The sequence below is a fragment of the Ursus americanus genome, chromosome 21 (genome assembly GCF_024610735.1).
Source record: "Ursus americanus isolate L20-20 chromosome 21, mUrsAme1.1.p, whole genome shotgun sequence".
Taxonomy (NCBI): domain Eukaryota; kingdom Metazoa; phylum Chordata; class Mammalia; order Carnivora; family Ursidae; genus Ursus; species Ursus americanus.
In genome coordinates, this window is record NC_142147.1 from 17,833,709 (window position 1) to 17,853,924 (window position 20,216).

The 20,216-nt window shown below is 38.7% G+C and overlaps 1 protein-coding gene across 3 annotated transcripts in view; it reads right to left on the minus strand.

Annotated features, from left to right (window-relative positions):
• Positions 1 to 20,216, minus strand: part of CDH8 (cadherin 8) — a 354,935-nt gene that overhangs the window by 135,369 nt on the left and 199,350 nt on the right. For all 3 annotated transcript variants that reach the window (XM_087870475.1, XM_087870474.1, XM_045806927.2), the window contains one exon: positions 1,426 to 1,562. In XM_087870475.1, coding sequence (XP_087726601.1) covers positions 1,426 to 1,562 — 137 coding nt within the window. The remainder of the gene's footprint in view (positions 1 to 1,425; positions 1,563 to 20,216) is intronic.

The following is a 20,216-nucleotide window of genomic DNA, read 5'->3' on the forward strand; positions in this document are numbered from 1 at the left end:
CTAAACCAGAAAAACACCAGAGTTTCCAGAGATCATCCTCTCTCCAGAACCGTCCAATTGGTCAACTTGACCGCATGTCCTCTGCTTACATTCAAGGTTGCTCTAAAATACCAGATATTCTTCACTCTTAAATCTTCACTTTTTTGCACAGTGTTTTTGTTTGTTTTGTTTTTTAATAAGGCTCCATGGAGGACATGTCCCCCATATCTCAGAACAAGGAAAAGCTGTGCCCTTCCTAAAGGCATGGATTACTCTTGTTTGTACAAACAAATTAATCGTGTGTCTCAGAGATGTTTGCCCTGTTTTCACATTAGCTGTGAAAACATAGAGCAGATTTTAGAGAGAATATAGAGCAGATTTTAGGTCCCACATCCTATCATTGTCATCTATCCACTTTATATTGCCCGTATGCCCATGACTTTTTCTTAATGTTGATTTTTATTTCCTTATTCGGATTCCCAACTCCTTTAAGAATTTATTGTCTCCCTTGAATATGTGTCAACTGTAAAGGCCTTATCAGGTCCTTGATGGAAAGAAGAACATCAAATAATATAGAAAATGTATTTTGTTTGGAAATAAAATGAATATTATGTTCCTTTGGCATGTTTTTGTATAATAAAAAATTGGTGAGGCAGAGTGCAAATTCTCAAAGATGGTGTAGCACTAAATTCCACCGTATAGCTACTGGCTTAGAGACTCAATAGTAGTCCTATTACTTGCAATGAAATAAACTGTGCTCACTGAAAATTGATTGAAAGGCTAACATATGTTATTTTAACAATCCTGCAATATCCTCTAAAAAGTAAATTAAAGAGCTTACATTTTCACACGTAATTTGTGAAAACAATTATATTGAAGTTACAGTTTTAGTCTACGGTTACTGTGTAAGCTATATTAAACTCTAAAAACGAAACAAAAAATCATCTGTAATTTCATCTCTCCAAAATAATATGTATTGATAGTGTGAAGTTTCCTTTTGTATTTTCTGTCTGCATATGTGAAAATGATGGATATGGTCTAAATATGTGAACAGTAATTCTTATATTGTATGTAAGATTTATTTTTGGTCCATTTAAATTGTAGTGTATAGTTCTTGAGTTCTTTTTTACCTACCCTTTCATACTAAATCTTTCCCCATATTTTAATATGCAAAACATCATTTTTAATGGCTGAATAATGGATATATGATATAAGAGTATTTGGATATAAGAACGTTTCCTTCCCACATATATTGCAACGTTTGGTAATTTACCACTGGGCAAGTTATTTCTTATTGAGATAACTGATTCAAAGACTCCTTGGGGCCAATAAAATAAGTTCCAATGCCAAAATATCTGATGGAAACAGGGATCACATTAACCACGTGATCACTAGGCATAAATTAAACCCAGTCACACAAGGAAGAAATTAAACCCAGGCACTTACTAATTTCAGTAGCAATGATTGTTATGTTGTGCCATACACTTAATTCTCTGTCAAGTGGTGTTGCCAGCGTTATCTTTCCATCATCTGCATTAATGTTGAATTGTCTCTCCAGGTCAGTGTGCCGGTCGATGGAAAACCTACAAAACAGATACATCTGTAATCTACTTCAATGTTTATATGATCCATATATTCCACAGCAGACCTTTAGTAATCCTTGGAGAGTCATAGTTGTGAAGTCAAATGGATTGGGAAACTCAGTGGCATCATAATTTGTAAAATAAAATGACTGAATGAGGCACAAGAAACTTAATAATTATTGTCCAAGGAGTAATTAGCTACATATGCAACATGGAGGTCATAAACTGCCATCAGTTTCAATAGGTAGCATCTTTAAAAACGGATGCTGATGAAGAGTTAATTGGACAATCCATCACATTTATTGGACAGCTTATGATAATTAACAGTTGCCACAAAATATCACATAAAACAATAAACTCAAACCCAAAGCAGGATGGTGCTAGGCGGCATGTTATTTATGGCAGTTCAAAGGAAATGTGTGTTTATGTTAAACACATATTTGACTAGACAACATGTATGTGTTGTCTATGTCATCCGGTTTGTTTTGCTTTCATGTTAGGTGAAGTACATATTTAGGATTCCTATTAGTTTCTGTCCGTAAAGTAAGATGGCTGCTGATTCTCTAGTAATAATTTTTGGAAGTTGGAATGGATATTTTAGCAGCTTTAAAAACAACACTAGAGTCTATGAAATTAACACTTTTAAATGCACAGGTTAGCTGTTCCTCTTTTGCAAAAACTCTTTCAGATAAGACATCATTAAGGTATCTTGTATCTACAACCAAGTGCACGTCAGGAACACTAGGCATCAAAATAATACAGTAATTATTTTTTCACATTTATTGTTATTCTCTTTATACACCAAGATCTGTGTTTTGGTTATGGAATGCTGAATCCAATAGGGTAAGTGTCTTAAGGAACCCAAGGCCTAATTAGAAAAACTGGCCCATTAATAAGTAGTGAAATATACTAAAACAGGATAGAATGGAAACAGGGACCATTTATCATGGGCCAAGCACAATGCTAGATGCCTCTTCCTTTTTCTGTCCTCCTCTCTTTGGTTTCTTACAGAATGAAGGAAGGGTGCTGTAGGTTGAATATTTGTGTAGCCACAAAATTCATAGGTTAAAATCCTAACTCCCAATATGATAGTATTTGGAAATAAGGCCTTTGGGGGGTAATTAGGGTAAGATAAGGCCATGAGGGTGGACACTCATGATGGGATTAATGGCTTTATAAAAAAAAGGAGGAGACGCAGGATTTCTCTCTGCTCTCCACCAATGAGCATACAATGAGAAGACAGTCATTCTATCTCTATTATTTATGTATTATTATTTTGGGGATAATTAATAGATTCACTGAACCTCAATTTTTTCACTGGCCAAATACGGTTGCAGACCAAAAGCATAAATCAGTCTCTAAGATATGTTTTTAAAAATGCTAGAGATATGTTTATCAATATCATACTCCCCATAATCACCATATCAGATGACACGAAACTTCAATAAACTTTTCTACTTGGAAGGCGGTGGAGAAAGCCCCTTTCTTAACAGTTTATAAATAGCAGAAAACTAGAAAAACACTTGGGCGTCATTTACATCTCATAATTCTAACAGAGGCGGAGATATTTTTCTCATTTTTTAAAGTTCCAGTTCATGACAGACTTTATGGAGTAAGTCATAAGAATTTATAAAATAGGCTATAAATACAGCCCTTTGGTAAGATTGCAGGTAAGAATGTCAAAATATTACGAGATTACGCAACAGGAGGAGCTTGAAGGGGGAAAATGACTTTGTTGAAATTCAGTTTAAAGTCCACCTCAACTATTTCAAGAAGCCCCTTGCTGCCTGTGTAGACATTTCAGACATTTTATTGCCTAGCAGACTTTATGATAAAGGCTTCCAAAGATTTGCTAAACATCCCAGAAATCCTGACTCAACATCATCAACAAGCATGCATTCAACACCAAATGTGGACGAAGCACAGTGCTAGATGCCTCTTTCTTCTTCTGTCCTCTTCTCTTTGCTTTCTTATGGAATGAAGAAAAGAAAAATGAAACCCTTAGAGGACATTTTAAGTAACCTAATTAGTACATACCAGAACTAGAATGAACATTCATGTTTGATTCCCTCTGAAGTCTATGTGTACACCAGCTAGATACAGGAAGGGCTGACCTCATTCACATATAAAATAGGGATGACGGCGCCTGGGTGGCTCTGTTGGTTCTGCATCTGACTTGGGCTCAGGTCATGATCTCAGGGCCCTGGGATGGAGTTCCGCATCAGGCTCCTTGCTCAGCGGGGAGTCTGCTTCTCCCTCTGCCCCTCCTCCTGCTTGTGCGCTCTCTCACTCACTCTCTCAGATAATAAATAAAATCTTTAAAAAAAAAAAAAAGGGCAGGGCGCCTGGGTGGCACAGTGGTTAAGCGTCTGCCTTCAGCTCAGGGCGTGATCCCGGCATTATGGGATCGAGCCCCACATCAGGCTCCTCCGCTATGAGCCTGCTTCTTCCTCTCCCACTCCCCCTGCTTGTGTTCCCTCTCTCGCTGGCTGTCTCTATCTCTGTCAAATAAATAAATAAAATCTTTAAAAAAAAATAAAATAAAATAAAAAATAAAAAATAAAAGGGATGATATTAGTATTGGATAATAAGACTGTTGTGAGGACTGAATGAGATGGTAAATGTGGCCTGCTTTTGTCAACACATGTATGTGCAGACCATTAAGTATCGGGATCAAGTGTTCTCACATCATTTGTGTGATAGTGACATCACTGAATGCCACCTGTATACTCAAGTTTCTGAACTCAAAATTGTGATTATTTTTCTTAGTTTAGAATACAACTGACTTGAACATCTTATAGATGCCTATTATATATATATATGTATAAAGTCTTAACATAATATATATTATGTATGTATTTATTATATATATTGTAATTTGTATATAATTTCATATAGTGAAACAGATCTAAGGAAATATGATTTATTAAATAAGATGATAAGGAATTAGACCTCTCCAGAAAGCTAGAGAACAAGAAGCCTCCATCTCTCATCTTCTTTATAGACCTCCTGATAAGCTTTTTTTTTAAATAAAGATTTTATTTGTTTATTTATTTATTTGAGAGAGAGAGAGAACATGAGCGAGGGGTAGGGGGACAGAAGGAGAGGGAGAGGCAGAGTCTCCACTGAGCAAGGAGCCCGATGCGGGGCTTGATCCCAGGGCCTGAGCCAAAGGCAGACACTTAGCCAACTGAGCCACCCAACCAACCGTGTCCCAAGACCTCCTGATAAGTTTTTAACCCACCTTTATTTCCTAGCAAACTCTTTTCTGCTCTGTTGCTTAAGGGCATGGCCTGGGGTTTTGGCTATTTATTCTTAGGCTACCAGGAGAGTCCAATGCCGTTGGCTCCACAGGCATTCATAATCTCATCATAAAGAATATGGGTGCTAGTGTGACTGTGTGAGTTCATGTCTTGACCTCATCGCTTACAGAGGTGTGATTTAGTCATGCCATTAGTCTAGCTGTGTCGTTGTTACTTAATCTGTAAAGTGGAAATTATAATAGGTTTTGTGAGGCTTTAATGAGCTAATGCATACAGCACTTATTACAGGGCCTGACACATAATACGTGCTCAATAAGTCTATATTTAAAAGTCTGTAATGTTATCATTACTTATCTGGACATGATACTATGTTTCTCCGGATGACTCCCTATCCCCTTCTCGGTCCCCTTTCACTCCTTGGTTCCCCTGTCCCTCAACCAGTACATGTGGGTTCTCACATCAGTAGAAGCAAAAACAGAGAAGAGGCCCGCTTAAGGATGAAAAATACAGCTGAGAAGGGAGAGCACGTGGGGGCGTGATAGCTGCATCTCTGGCACCATTAGTTTAGGTGTTTATTTTCCCACCAACTTTTCTCTGTCTCATGAACTCACCATTGCAGGTTCAAAGATTTCCTGGACACATTCAATTGTGTATTAATACTGAATAACATATAATCTTTTTTTTAACCATAGTTAAAATTAATTACACTTTTAACAATTTTAAAATTTGTTACATAGCTAAAGATTACATTAAAAAAAAAAAAAACGGAAAGCACACCATGTTCAAGAATGTTCTCAGAAGATGCTTGCTCCACCCTACCTCCCCACCACAAGCACACATTCTAGAGCCACACCACGCCGTCTCTAGCTGCAAAGAGTCAGCTTACTTTCCTCCGGTCCTCTGAGCTTCCACCATCCCCCGCATTACCTCAAATTCTCCCCTCTCCTCTCAGTCGCTCATTCCACTGTGTGATATAGTAACAGCAGCAGCAATAAAGGGCAAACACTTCAGTAAGAGACTAATATAGGCTCTTTCCTTATTAAGTCAATTAATAGAAAATAACTTCAAAACAAACTAGAATGGGTTAAGAAAGCAAACCTGGAATAACAACTGAAATTTTAGGATCCAGTGTACTATGTAAATTCGCAGAATATCATGGTTTGGGCTGGATACCTGGATATTAGATCCGTAAGCCACTCTGTTTCCTGGGACTCCCTGTGTCTGTCTGAGTAGCAGCAGGTAAAGTGGAAGAAACATAATCAGAGAAGCCAGAGAACCTTCTCACGGGTGGAATCTCATTGAAATTATGTAACTATTCATAATCTCATCATCTCCTCTCTAAATTGGAGAAGATATCTTCTTCTTGTTCTTTGCAGTAAGTGAGTTCTTTGCAGTGAGTTGATACATGACTCACATTAGGAAAATAAATAAATGAGTAATAAAATAAATGGTGAGCCAGTTCTTCAACCTGTAAGAGATGCCTTCAAGTCCAGAGTTCACTGCAGACACAAATTTCTAGAAATGGAAATATACAAATAAGGACTCTCATTCACATCCTTTAGTAGCCTTAGAAAGGCAGGATTTCACATGTGACACTAGAGAGCTATTCCAGAACCATTTGTAAGGTTTGTTGATACCAGTCTTCGCCTCTTTCAAAATATCTGCTATTCTGTGTACCTTCACGAGCACAGACTCTGAGCTGATGAAATGAAGGGGTGTCCTTTGTTTCACAGCCCACAGCTCATCCACAGGGAGCCTTCTGCACGTGGTCTGAGTCATTCCTCTCCTTAAGGATGTCCCTTCCATTTTCTCTAGTAAAACATCTGTAGGACTTTCACTCTTTTAGGACAAGGACACATTTTTGATTCGTGTATCACAGTATCACACTGGTTGGATTTTGCATGGCAGTTACTCAATAACTGATTGTAGGAAGGACATACAAATATTTATCAAGCATGGATTTTACTAAGTTTGAAATATGGTGCTAAAGAAATACAAGGAAAAAGAATAATGAGGATAGGAAAAGAATAAAAAAACTGAGAAAGAACTATTTTGGTTCATATTATATCTACTGAAAAATTCAATGCTTTCTAATTTATGTCTTGAAAGTCACAGGATCCGCACCTCTGGTACTGAAGTCTCCATTCTAATTTCTGAAAAAAAATTTGCATGTTTTGGATTTGCTGTTCCTTTGCAGAATTACTTTAAGTGTGTTAGACAAAAAATCTCGTTTTGAGAAGAACAGAATACACTTTGGAGAGTCATCTTCCTGCCAGAGTAAGAAGGAACTTCTTATTAACACAGCGGGAAGTGGCATGTGAGAAAATGGGCTCCTTGGGTCATGTTAACATCAATCCTAATGACGGAAGTTTTGGAAATAGACATTCTCCGTCTAGTACAATGAATATGTTTTAGAAGCCCTACTTAAACTTTCTTGTTTTATTCCAACCAAGTCCCCGGTTTGCTTCAATACTGCTGTTGCACTAACCTACAGTAGTATGTCGTAGAAGTAAGTGGTAAAAACTTCATCATCTTTGTGAAATTAAGGCTACAGGTGCAAGAAAATTCCTACCTAGATGCATAGTGCCTTTCTTGGAAGCTCATTCTACAGTATTCTGACCATGAACACAAACTGATGTCACCAGTGTACCCAATTAAGAGTAGCTTGCAGAGTTCAGAAGTAAATATAAGAAGACACCATTGGTGCAGTGGCTGAGAATAGATCAAAGTGGACCATGGATATCCCTGTGTTGGGAAATAGGACCCTATTCTGCACTGTGGCTCCCACTGATATTAAATAACCATTTTTACCTGAGTAATATGTTTCCTCAATTAACACAGCTCAACTACTTCTCTTTCATACCAACATATGACACAAAAATCCCAGTGTGTGTGTGTGTGTGTGTATTTTGTTGTCCATATTCAAGTTAATACATGCTCATTTAAAGCATCTCCTGCCTCCTCTTCCCAATCCCACCCCCCAAAATATGTACGGAGACCCTCCATCTGCTGTTCAATTACTGCTTCTTGGTCTGTAATAATGTCAAGAACATTTTCAGGATTTTTAGAACTAACGTCCCGAAGTCAGGGAGTCTTCCATTTTCACTGCCAGTGGTTTCGATGCAACATGAGAAAACCATACAGGATATACTGTGGAGTGGACACAAACATCTACACCGATTACCATAACCATTAGATACAGATAAACTGATAACAGGTTGCCCAAGGAAAAGTTATCATAGAGTATATTCTTTCCACTATAATATTGGCGAAACGCCTGATGATTTTTCCAGGGAATGGCCCTTCCATTCCCAACCTCTCTGCTAAGGCAATTTCTATAGCCAACCCTCAGTTTCTTCACCTAAAAATGAGAACAATACGATTGCCTTCTTTCAAAGGTTAAGGTGAATCCCAAATTTGATAATGTGTTCTAAGTTTCCTCATAGTTTTTAAAAGTGGTTTTACACTGAGTATCATTATTTCTAGCAGATACTATGCCAAGTATCTAGGCATTTTTAAACAACACCCAAATAGTTCAAAGATCCTAGTGTTTGGTGTTCATATGGAGAGAGAAATAATGTTATATCTTGACTTGCTGTTTTCACCTAGAGAGTGAAGCAGACTCACCCAACACAATCATTCTCATGTACCTTTTACTTTACTTCGGGTCAAAAAGAAAACTCTCAGATTCCAAATCTGTCAGTTCATATAAGGTTCCATTTTCTGAATGTGTGCTTTGTTTTGTAGTGTGTTCCATTTTTATCTTGGAAAAGTAGAGCCCTAAAGCCACAGTCTCGTGTGTAACTTTCTGCAGCCAAAGAACCAAAAGAACAATGAGAACAAAAGAACTCTTTAGTGTAAATCCCAAATAAAATTTGATTCATGATTAATTCTTCAATATTTACATAATATCTTTGGAGAAATTCTAATTTTCTCTGAGTCATCAAAATAATCATTCATAACTGAAAATTTTAAATATTATATGATAGCAAAAATATGGGGGGAAAATAGAATGCAGTTTTACACAATGTGAAGGGATTAAACGTACAATTTTTATTATTTTTTTTAAAATTTCAATAAGGTTTATGTGGTTGCTTCTTTTAGGCAAGTAAGATGCTAAACGTTTGAATAAAGACTCTCTTCTTGGACACACTACTGTGACCTCATTGCTTACAATGAAAAGTGGGCAAGCTCTGTAGTGAAGTAATGCTCACATTGCAGTGAGTGAGTCCAAACGTGCCTGGGAAAGGGTGAGGGGTGGTCAGAGATGACACCAAGAGGATGTAGCATCTGTTTGGGAACAGGAAGAATGAGCAGGACTTTTCTAGGTAGAATAAGTAGGGACAGCATCCTCAGCAGAAAAAAAATGCATGAGAAAATTTTGAGAGTTTAAGTGTATTTAGGAAACCATTAAAATTAAAGGACTAGAATAGTGTGAGGGGAGCTCAGGTCAGACAGATAAGCATTCTGTCATTTCTTTCCCATCCTTCCCTTCCATCTTGGCTCTTAACTTTCTTCCTTCATTCACTCCTTATTATTTCTTTCTTTCTTTTTTTTTTTTTAAAGATTTTATTTATTTATTCGACAGAGACAGAGACAGCCAGCGAGAGAGGGAACACAAGCAGGGGGAGTGGGAGAGGAAGAAGCAGGCTCATAGCGGAGGAGCCTGATACGGGGCTCGATCCCATAACGCCGGGATCACGCCCTGAGCCGAAGGCAGATGCTTAACCGCTGTGCCACCCAGGCGCCCCAAGATTTGAATCCTTATTGAGTATTTCTTATGTACAAGGCATTGTGTTAGGTGCCAAGACAGGTTTGGCCTCGGGCTCATGTCACTAAGTCTATAGATCAAGAAAGACAATGAAAGTAAGTAAGTCTTTTCAAAGCTTACAGTGATATACTCATGAAGAAAAAAACAAAAGGGCTGAGATATATAAAATATTACAAATTATTCACATCAAAAGCAGCAACAAATATGAAAAGTCTGAGTTAGGAATATGTTCACAGTGCTTGGAGACCTTAACAAAGGATGGTGTGGCTGAAGTTCAAGATTCAACAGGGAAAGGACATCAGAGAATACATCATGAAGGACCTCGGGAACTGTGTGGAGGAACTTTTTTTTTTTTTTTACCTGTAGGAAATGGGGAGCCATTAGAAGAAATATAGCAGGAAAGTGATATGATCTAACCACAGCTGAATTTCATAGATCATTCTGCGATGCATATTTGCATATGGTAACCACTTGCCACATGTAGTTGTTTAGCCCTTGGAATCTAGCTGGTGTAACGGAGCACTTGAAATTTGTATTTTGTTTAATTTAACTGTATTCTAATTCAAAGAGCCACATGTGACTAGTGTCTAATCTAATGGACAGCACAGCTCTAAACTGAGTTAGAGATTAGTTTGGCAGCTGTGTGGATATCAAGGGGTTAGAGCCAGCCAAATGGGACTTTTGTGAGTGATCACATTAGAGATGATGGTGTCGGAGTTTAGAAAGTAAAATAAACAAGACATAGTGATGATTTGGATGTGGGAAGTAAAGGAGATGGAGGAATACTGAAGAACTACCCTTATGAAAGGCCCACAGCCTCTTCCTCTTAGGGGAAATCTGAGAGTGAAAAACATCCTTTAAGTCTCTTAAATATCTTTTGGGGGCTACCATTCATGCCAATATTGACTTTTCTCTATATGAAAGGATTTTCAAAGTTGATGAACAATAACATTACATTAACAATAACATAGAGATAGTGTGAAATTAAAAACAAAAAAGACCACTTCATTATGTAGCAGTCGGACCATACGACCATCCCCGGGATTAAGATTTAGTAATTTATTTAATCTATTTATCGTGGCCTTCCTAATTTTTAGCTTCTCTGCTAAACCCCATATATTAATTTCTTATTTAATCCTCCATATAAATGACTTGAGTAGCCCATATAAATTGTCCTGACTCTTAACATTCATGGTTGCAAAATGCAGATAATACACATTTTTCCCCAGGCATAAAGTTAGTGAGATACTAAGTATCATATCCTGACCATAGTATGTGAGACTGAATATTAGACAGCTATGAGGATATTGGTTTTTGATTATATATTTGTCCAATTTTAGTCAATATCATTAACTTTAAAAAAATAATGTTTATGGAAAACATGCATACCCAAGGAATACTAAGAGTAGTGCATAACTATATCAAAGCAGGTATTTTTTTAATGTCATAAAGTTATATATGCATTGAAAATTTCATTGGACATTTAGTAAGTTTAGGCTCATTAGTACATGCTAAGGACTTATGGTAAATGTTGGGAATTAGCAGGTGCACAAGATGTGGCCTTTAACTCTTAAGGGCTGGAAATGCATTTATACTGAAATAGCTTGTCTACCTATCTGATATACAATAGTACTAATATAAGCGCACCCTTCTAGTGTTCAAGCAGATGTAATTCTCTCTAGGGGGACAAAAGTATTTTCCACCAAAAATACTCATCCCTAAACACAATGCCTGCCTATATGGTCTAACTTAGTCTTGTATAAAGTGCAAAGTCTAATATCATGGACTTGATGATTAATAAAGGTGATCCAGACAGGCTTCCTCTTTCTCCAGTGAGAAGATCTCCCACACTTCATGACCTTCTGGGTCCTGCTCCCTTTCCATACCTGTTATCTCCAATTTCAAACCCTCGGCTTTGGAAGGACATTGAGGTCTTTTGCTGTCTTCTGCACTATTAAATATATTGTCCATAACTTTGGCACTTCTTAAGGACTTTTATAAAAAAATCTTATTCTCATTTACTATGAAGCTACACACCTCACCAGACCATCCCAAAACTTGATTTGAATCGTGAGGCGCATTTGGAAGGCCCTTTAACTTGAACTGTTTCACTCCCCAGCAAACTAGCTCCAGACACACAGAATAAAGCTAATAAACTTTTGATAGATAGATGGAAATGGCATTTCTCCATTTTTAGCATCTTCTCTTCTAAAATATGCAATAGTATGTTTTCCTCTATAACACTAAGTCAAATCTGATTGTCCTTTATCAAAAGCAAGGTTGTATAATACCTCGTGTCAAATCAGAGAAATATAGAAATATAAGGAGAAATAAAGGCTTGGTTGAAATGACTCCCATAAATATTTGAACATCAGATAAGGATGTCAATCTCCCTTTGTTGGGATGCAAAATAGAGGATTTATTTTGCCTTATGAGTATAACAGTGTTAGATAACACTGCTCAGCTCACACAAGCATCCTTGTTTCTCTCGGAATATAAGCATTACTATCAAACTTTGTTCCCTAGAAGAGACAAAGACTTCACCAATCAGAAAACAAAAACAAACAAAAAACAGAAACTTTTAAACCCAAGATCAGCATTTTCCAATTTTGTTTTCTTGTCTGTAGATTCTTATGCTATTTTTACCACTCTAGACCCCTTGTTTTAAAATACTTTTATAACATATTTTATCAAGACACACAGCTTCATGGTTCTGGATAACTACGGCCATCCCACACCGAGAGCACTTCAGCTAACCACTCTGCCTCGTCAGTGCCCGCATCTCAAAATGTAGCACAGAGACCTCTTTGCCTAAAGGAAGACACTGTCCTGTGGTGGTAACATGGCTTTGGGGGCTACATGGCGAGCAGGGTGAATTTAGTCAAAGTACTTCACTAATCAAGAGGCTCAGAGCTCTCACCCATGATAGACATGAAGATAGGCTGTGCAGATCTTCCTTCGAGGAAGGCTGTCTGCGCTGTGTGGGGAGAGGTCTGAAGACAGACTTCAGCTACCCACGCCTTAGAATCGGAGAGCCTACATTCCAGAGTTTATCTGAAGATTAAGCAAGCAGAGGGATAAAGGCCCTTTTGGCATGAGGCAGGACTCCTCTGATGATTAGCACTTGTTCCAGAGAGACCCACGGGGCTGAGCCAAGGTTGTGCGGGGACTGTGCTGCTGTTCGATTTCTCCCCCTGCTCATCCTGCTTTTTGTCTCCTTCCAATCACAGGTGCTGATCCCTAACAAAGATCCTGGACTTCAGACTCTACTCCCAGGGAAAACAACCTGTTACAGTTTGTTAAATGCAAATAGAATGTGTGTAATTCATAGAGTTACTGTAATGAAGTGTAAGTGAGATGCATTTGAAGGGCACTATACTAAAACACTAACTAGACACGGATAAAGACCCACAGATTATTTCCAGTATCACCTGTTGAATATCGACACTCACATGGGAGGACACGTGTTAGGGTTTGTTGAACATAACTACAGAGAGTATCTTCCAAGTGAATTTCTGCTTCATGCCGTCTTATATTTTTAGATACAGAAATACTGCTAGAGGGGCGCCTGGGTGGCACAGCGGTTAAGCGTCTGCCTTCGGCTCAGGGCGTGATCCCAGCGTTTTGGGATCGAGCCCCACATCAGGCTCCTCCGCTATGAGCCTGCTTCTTCCTCTCCCACTCCCCCTGCTTGTGTTCCCTCTCTCGCTGGCTGTCTCTATCTCTGTCAAATAAATAAATAAATAAATCTTTAAAAAAAAAAAAAAAGAAAGAAATACTGCTAGAAACACTGCTATTCGGAGAATTTACCAAGACCCTGAAATGCAGAGACCAGGGTTTGGCTAAGGCAGTCACCAGCCTGAATTCTAAAAACCCTGTATTGTAGTCATTACTGAGGTCTGGAGAATGGAGAAAAAATGGAGTTTTATGATAAACTCATGCAAGAAACAAGTAAATTCCTCACTCCAAGCAGGTAAGCCTCACAGCATTTTTCAGGATGCCCTTTCACAGCCTGTACTGTAGTTATGGGGACGGGCCCCAAGGCTACAGTAAATGAAACCAGGATTTTCTGGCAGACTCAACATGAGTACATACTGCCACGGGTCCCATGAGGACCAATGTCCCAAGGGCTCTCAGGAAAGCTTGGGAGATGCCAATTCCCATCACATATAGCTGGAGTTTCATACAAATAATTTCTTTGACTGCTACAGGTTTAAAAAATGTTTATTTATTTATTTTTATCTTTAGGGAGTTTCTGAGACAGCATAAGATCCTGGAATGATATGGGAGGCAACTATTCAAATGGCCGATGAAAATCCAAACCCCTACCACTCTGGGGTAGGGGTTGGCAAACATTTTTGTCAAGCAAATATTTTAGGTTCTGTAGGCCATACACTCTCTGTCACAGCTACTCGACTCTGCAGTTGTTGGGCAAAAAAGAATTAGGATGGTTGTGTTCCAATAAAACTTCATTTAAAAAAATGTGGTAGGCCAGATTTGGCACACGGCTATACATAGTTTAATGACCCGTGGCCTAAGGTAATAGAGTCAAAGTATTCACGAAAGTCATGAGTCTCCCTAAAGTAAGTCCTACAGAAAGAAAAAAAAGGGGGGAGGGGAGAGGGAGACTCATAACAAAAAAGATGCATATCCTGTTACACATAGAGGGATGAGTATCGTGCTACCTGCCATGCTCAGTGCATTAGAATCTGGACCGCAGACCAGCACGGGAGCGTGAGTGTGCTCCCCACATGCTCCTGATACTCTGCAAAACTACACACAGTTCAAAGACAGAATGTGCTGCTTACATTTTCTCTTTCTTAAAAAGTGCAATGTACTTTAGCAAATTACCATACCTATGAAGTCCTAGTGCAAAGAAACTCGAGTTCAAACTGATCTGGCCGCAATGTCTTTAATCCCAATAGTGTCCCTTCGAACACACTTAGGGAGATGCTGCTGTTGGAGAAAGGCAATGTATATCTATTTTTCAAATTTAACAGGCATAAATGCACTGTTATGTTATAAAAAATGTTTTGCTAAACATTGGTTTGCAGCCTCTATATGGAAAATTTATAGGAAGATGCAATTTTGAGCCAACTGCTAGCGAAGATGCTATTTAGAGCCACTTATAATGAAATAAACCCCTTAGTTATGAATCAGTTATTATATTTCACTGAACTCCAACTGTTTCTTTCTCACTGCTTAATTTCATTCTAGCTTTTGTTATTATGCCTAAAGAAACCATTTTAACATTTTCTCGCATGCACTTTTAGTATCAAAAATTCCATCTACAAGTTTTCAGCTTTTTGCCTCTAATTGCTCCACTGGTTGCTCTAACTGCTTTAATAAATAATATTATCTGGTTCTGCTAGTCCTAGGATTCTAAGGTCCCTGCGTCACCCTGCATCACATATTATTTATTATTCCTCTAAGGAGAAAAAGGAGCACTTTTCTATCCAAAGCATTTCTTTAGAGAAATAGAGGAAGAGAGGATGAGAGAAAAAAAATTTTTATACACACAGTCCCCTATCCAAATTAATGTTAGGTTCTCTGTAGTGTGAGATATTTCCACTTCTGCCTCATTGGATACCTATGGTTGCTTCTATTCAAATTCATTATGAAACTAGGAAACTTCTTCCTCCATGTGACCCTAAAGTTCCATAATCTATCTTTATTTATAATTTTTAGATAGCATGTACCTAATGAGATAAATGTGAAGAACTTGGGTTTTCCATGGCTATTCAGCCAGCCTCCCTACTGTAGAATAAGGTCCATGAGAGCAGAGGCTTTGTCTTTACAGAAATTCCCTAGAAAAACCTGAGTTACACTGATACTAGTTGTACAACAAAGTAAATAAATCCTATAACACACACGTGTGTGTGCGTGAATGAATAGCTATCTGCCCAAATGAACGTATGACTTAACTGATGCATTAACTACTGCTTGTTGAATTAGCAAGTACAGCGAGCTTTTTGGAACAGTGATTTGAAGAGTTGGTACTTCTGAACTGGGAGACAATCGGACTTCTACCTGGCTAAGAGGATGCAGAAACTAAATGACCAAGTTTTAATTATTTTAAAAGGATTCAGTCCTCACACCAGATCTTTGCACGCTGTTGGTGAGAATGCAAAGAAGTGCACCCCCTATGGAAAACAGTATGGGAGTTCCTAAAAAATAATTTAAAATAGAATTACCATACGATCCAGCAATCTCATTTCTGGGTATTTATCCAAAACAATCGAAACCAGGTTCTTGAAGGGAGATTAGCGCTCTTATGGTCATTGCAGCACTCTTTCATAGCCGAGATGGGGCAACAACCTAAATGACCTTCAACAGATGAATGAAGAAAGAAAATGTGGTATACAGATAGAATGGAATACTATTCAGCCTTAAACAGAAGGAATATCTATACTGTGCCACAACAGAGGTGACTCTGGAGAACACCATGCTAAGTGAAATAAGCCACAGAAGGATAAGGACCACATAATCTAAAAGAGTCGAATTCATAAAAGTACAGAATGGTGCTTGCCGGGGGCTGGCGGAAGGGGAAAATGGAGAGTCGCTCATCACTGGGTATTAAAGTTTCAGTTCAAATGGACGAGTTCTAGAAAGGTGCCATACGATACTGTGCCTAGAGTTAACAATATTCTATTGTGCACCTAAAAATCTGTTAAAGGGTAGAGCTCATGTAAAGTGTTCTTATCACCAAAAAAACTCATGTGAATAATAAAGTACATTAAATTAAAACAGACAAAACTAGGTCCTTACCAAATATGGGAGTTACTACAAGAACGAGGAGAGAGTCAATCAATACACAGCCTACCCTCTAAATTAATGCCAGGTTCTTTACAGTGTGAAATATTCCCACTTTTGCATCACTGGACATCAGAATGGTAAGAAGAGTGTTTTCAGGAAAAGAGCTCATTAACAACAAGCCAGATAACTGCAGTGAATTATAAAAATGCCCGTGTTCAAATAGGAAGAACAAAATGCAATCTCTTCTGTTGAGTGGGCACTTACATTCAGGAGCGGAATTAGGACAACAGAGCACTGTGGCTACCATGCTCGTGTGTCAGGCTACTCTGGCTGCTGGATGGCCATCATGCCCACTCTTATTTTAAGCAGCTCATGTAGTCTTACTCAAGGCGAATGCTCTGAAAAAAATAGGAAGCAACTACCTAAAAACAACCATCACGTGTCATCTCAACACCATGGTAACCCCACATACACACCTGAAATAAATTTCTTAAAAGGAAAAAAAAATGAACCACAGCAGGTTAACATGAAGGCACTGAACTACATTTTAATACTTACTCTGTGCTAAGAATTTTTACCTTACATATAAACAGTTAACTGCAAAGAAGAGCATTTCAAAGTGTCTGTCACAAAGGATGGGCTCAGTAAACATGAGTTATCATCCCACTCCTCATGCAAAATGCCAGAACATAGCAAAGCACGCACACACATGGTAGTCAACGGTCAGGAGAAATCTAGGTTGAAATCCTGGCCCTGCGCCCCCTAACAGGGAACTCATCTTTTTAGAGTCTCAGCTTCCTTCTTCATAAAACTAAAATCACAGTGACTGCTTCACAGCATCTTCTATGAAAAATAAGTGAAATGATACATAATAGGAACTTAGCACAATGCCTGATTTATGCTATTGTTAGAAGATTGTTTCTTCTTTTACGTCCTTAATCACAATTGGGTTTACAGCCAATAATAACCAAACCTATACAAAGGGGTTGGACTTGGAAGCGGGGAGCATTCCATCCATGCTCTGGTTAATTCCACAGACCTGGGATATTTTCCTTCCTTGTTGGTATGCATCCCGAATGGAACAAGGCTATTTAGACAGTGAGTAGTTTATGATTTCAATTAAAATTGGTCCTGCTAATATAAGCTGTTCCAACAAGCAGAGGCACAGCTGAAGTCACTGAGATCACAGTGAAAGAAAGTGTGGCAGAGGGACAGAGGATAGGCATTGTGTTGTCAGAAAAACCTAGGTATGCATCACAATCCCACTCCTGATTATTTGTGTGATACTCAGCAACTTAGGCTTTTTATCCATAGTTTCCTCATCTGTTAAGTTGAGGTAATGAGTGTATATGTTACCATATAGTCATGTTAGGGAACGAAATGAGTGCATTTAGCACATCCTTACCACACACGGAGCACTCACCAGTAACAACATTCACAGCAGTAGCAGGGGCAAATTACACTAACTGCGGCTAATGGAAACATACAAGTATTTAGCCAGTAACTGTTATAGGAAAAACAGATAATGCTGCACAGTCAGCAACCTTCAGGAGAAGAATCTCTGTTAAAATAACCACTGGATTTTTCATTTGCATTCACGGCATACATCGATGGTGGCTTTATTAACTGGCAATGCTAATAACTACTACATTTTTAATTCAATAACTTAATTATTTCAGTAACCCTGTGAGGGACACGCTATTATTGCAAAATACAGATGAAGAGAAAGAGTCTCAGAGAATTCCAGAGACTGGCTAGTGGAGGAAGTGGCAATGATAGAATTTGAACTTAAGTCTGTTTAAGTTCAAAACATAACAGCTTTTAAATAATTTACCCAACATTATTCGCTATTACTGAGAGACATGTAGCATTGAAAAAAAGTAGCAAATGTTTAATTAATGTTCCTGGAAGGGAGAAGGTGAGACCTTCTATGTCATTGTCTATTTTCCCCTGCAAGAGAATATAGAGACAAAGATAAAGATACAGATAGAGGTATAGGTAGAGGTATAAGATATAGGTTTAAGTGTAAGAATTTTAAAATACATGCTATTTCCAGCTTGACGATGTGCTCTAAAAAGAAGTTGAGTCTTATGGGAAGTTGGCCAACCAATAAATGACCGCATATTTTAACAGAGCAAATGCCACAGTAAATGCCTATTTCTTGCTGGATGGCAAAGTAAACATCCCCCTAAGAGATGGGTACACTCTTGTCAGCGTATAACATACGAGAGTTCTAAGGAGACAATAATGCATAGCTATTTGTTACTGAGTAATTCCCTGAGTATCTGTGTCCTCTAGTTCTGTTTTAAAAGGTTAAATGGCTCTAAATCTGTCTGCTAGACTCATAAGGAACCATGCATTGCTCTGGCTAGTCAGGAAATTTAATTTTCTACTCAAATTAACCAATTGCGCAAAGCGAGAGGCAAGCTGCTCTCCATAACCCAATGAAGTGGGGTTGTGGGGGGGACAGGGCTCTGCGGAAAAGCAGAACAGGTGCTGGAACACACAGTTGATGATTCTTCCATTCTCATCCCATGTAGCCAACACCCGCACTCAGACCTGTGTGGGACTGGCCTTCTGAATCGCACGCATCAGAGTCCTGTTATAAAATGCTTTGAAACAGTATTCAGCCCTTCTTTGCGTGGGACCACAGATGCCAAGGAACAAGGGCTTGCTTGAAATCTATCAGAGACACAGATACATCCGTGTCATCAGACGGTATCTTATCTGTCCATCTCTCCCGGTAACACAGCCTCAAATCCCCTTTAGCTTGCCTGAAAACAAAACACTCCTAAGCTGGGTAGTTGTTGCTAAGCAGTTTCAAGCTTCCTCTACACCTGCCTTCCAAAGCAGTGACAAGAATTTGGAGCGCCTGGGTGGCTCTGTCGGTTGAGCGTCCGCCCTTGATTTCAGCTCAGCTCACGATCTCAGGCTCTTGAGATCGAGCCTGTGTCAGGAGTCTCCAAGCTGAGCATGGAGCGTACTTGGGATTCTCTCTCTCCCTCTGCCCCTCCCCACCTCCCTCTCTAAAAAGTAAATAAAAAAAATAATTTCAAAGGACTAGTAATAATAAAAATAACAACAGTAATAACAACAACAATTAACTATAATGACGATCATCACTGGATTCCCTGGGTACTAGAAACAGTAAATCTCCACGTTTGCATCAGTAAATGGATAGATAGAAAAATGTGCAAAAAGATGTGAGCAACCATAAACCTGGATTTTTAACCAGTTCTGCCAAGTTGAGGTTGCCGTACTAGGGCATGACTAGTTCCTCAGACCTCATTGTAGCTGATCAAGACCACGTCTCTGCACTGGAAGTCTGTACTCCCACTGCCACTGTGGGTTCCATGTTTGGAGTTTGTATGACCTTGCCCCGATATCTGAACCCCCCTTTCCCTAAAGGCCTCTGGCTTGACATACTCCTGAGCCCTCTGTGTGTTCCCTGCAGAAAAGAGTAAAGCTCTTGTCAAATCAAGTGTTAAAACTGGCCCTGTCACTCAGTTGAACCCAACTTACTCACTGCCTTCATTCTGTCTCATGCTTGGAGATGCAAGGAAAGTGGCAATCGCTCCTGTCTGTGTTCTTTCAGAGAAAACACAGCAACATAAAACAGGACAGATTCATTATTCAACAGACATCATTGCCCATATTTATATATCAGGATTTCAATATATAGCCATTTCATAACTTCAACATGTAGTCGGAACATAGAGTTTTCTAGATACTTATTGCCCTTATTTCAACATTTGGCCCTTTGAGAGACACGGTTCTCTTAGGCAAATATGGGCATTCTGTGTGGCTATGGCTTGTTGAACTTCTTTAGAATTGAGAATGGACAACTGACCATTTTTCAAAGCC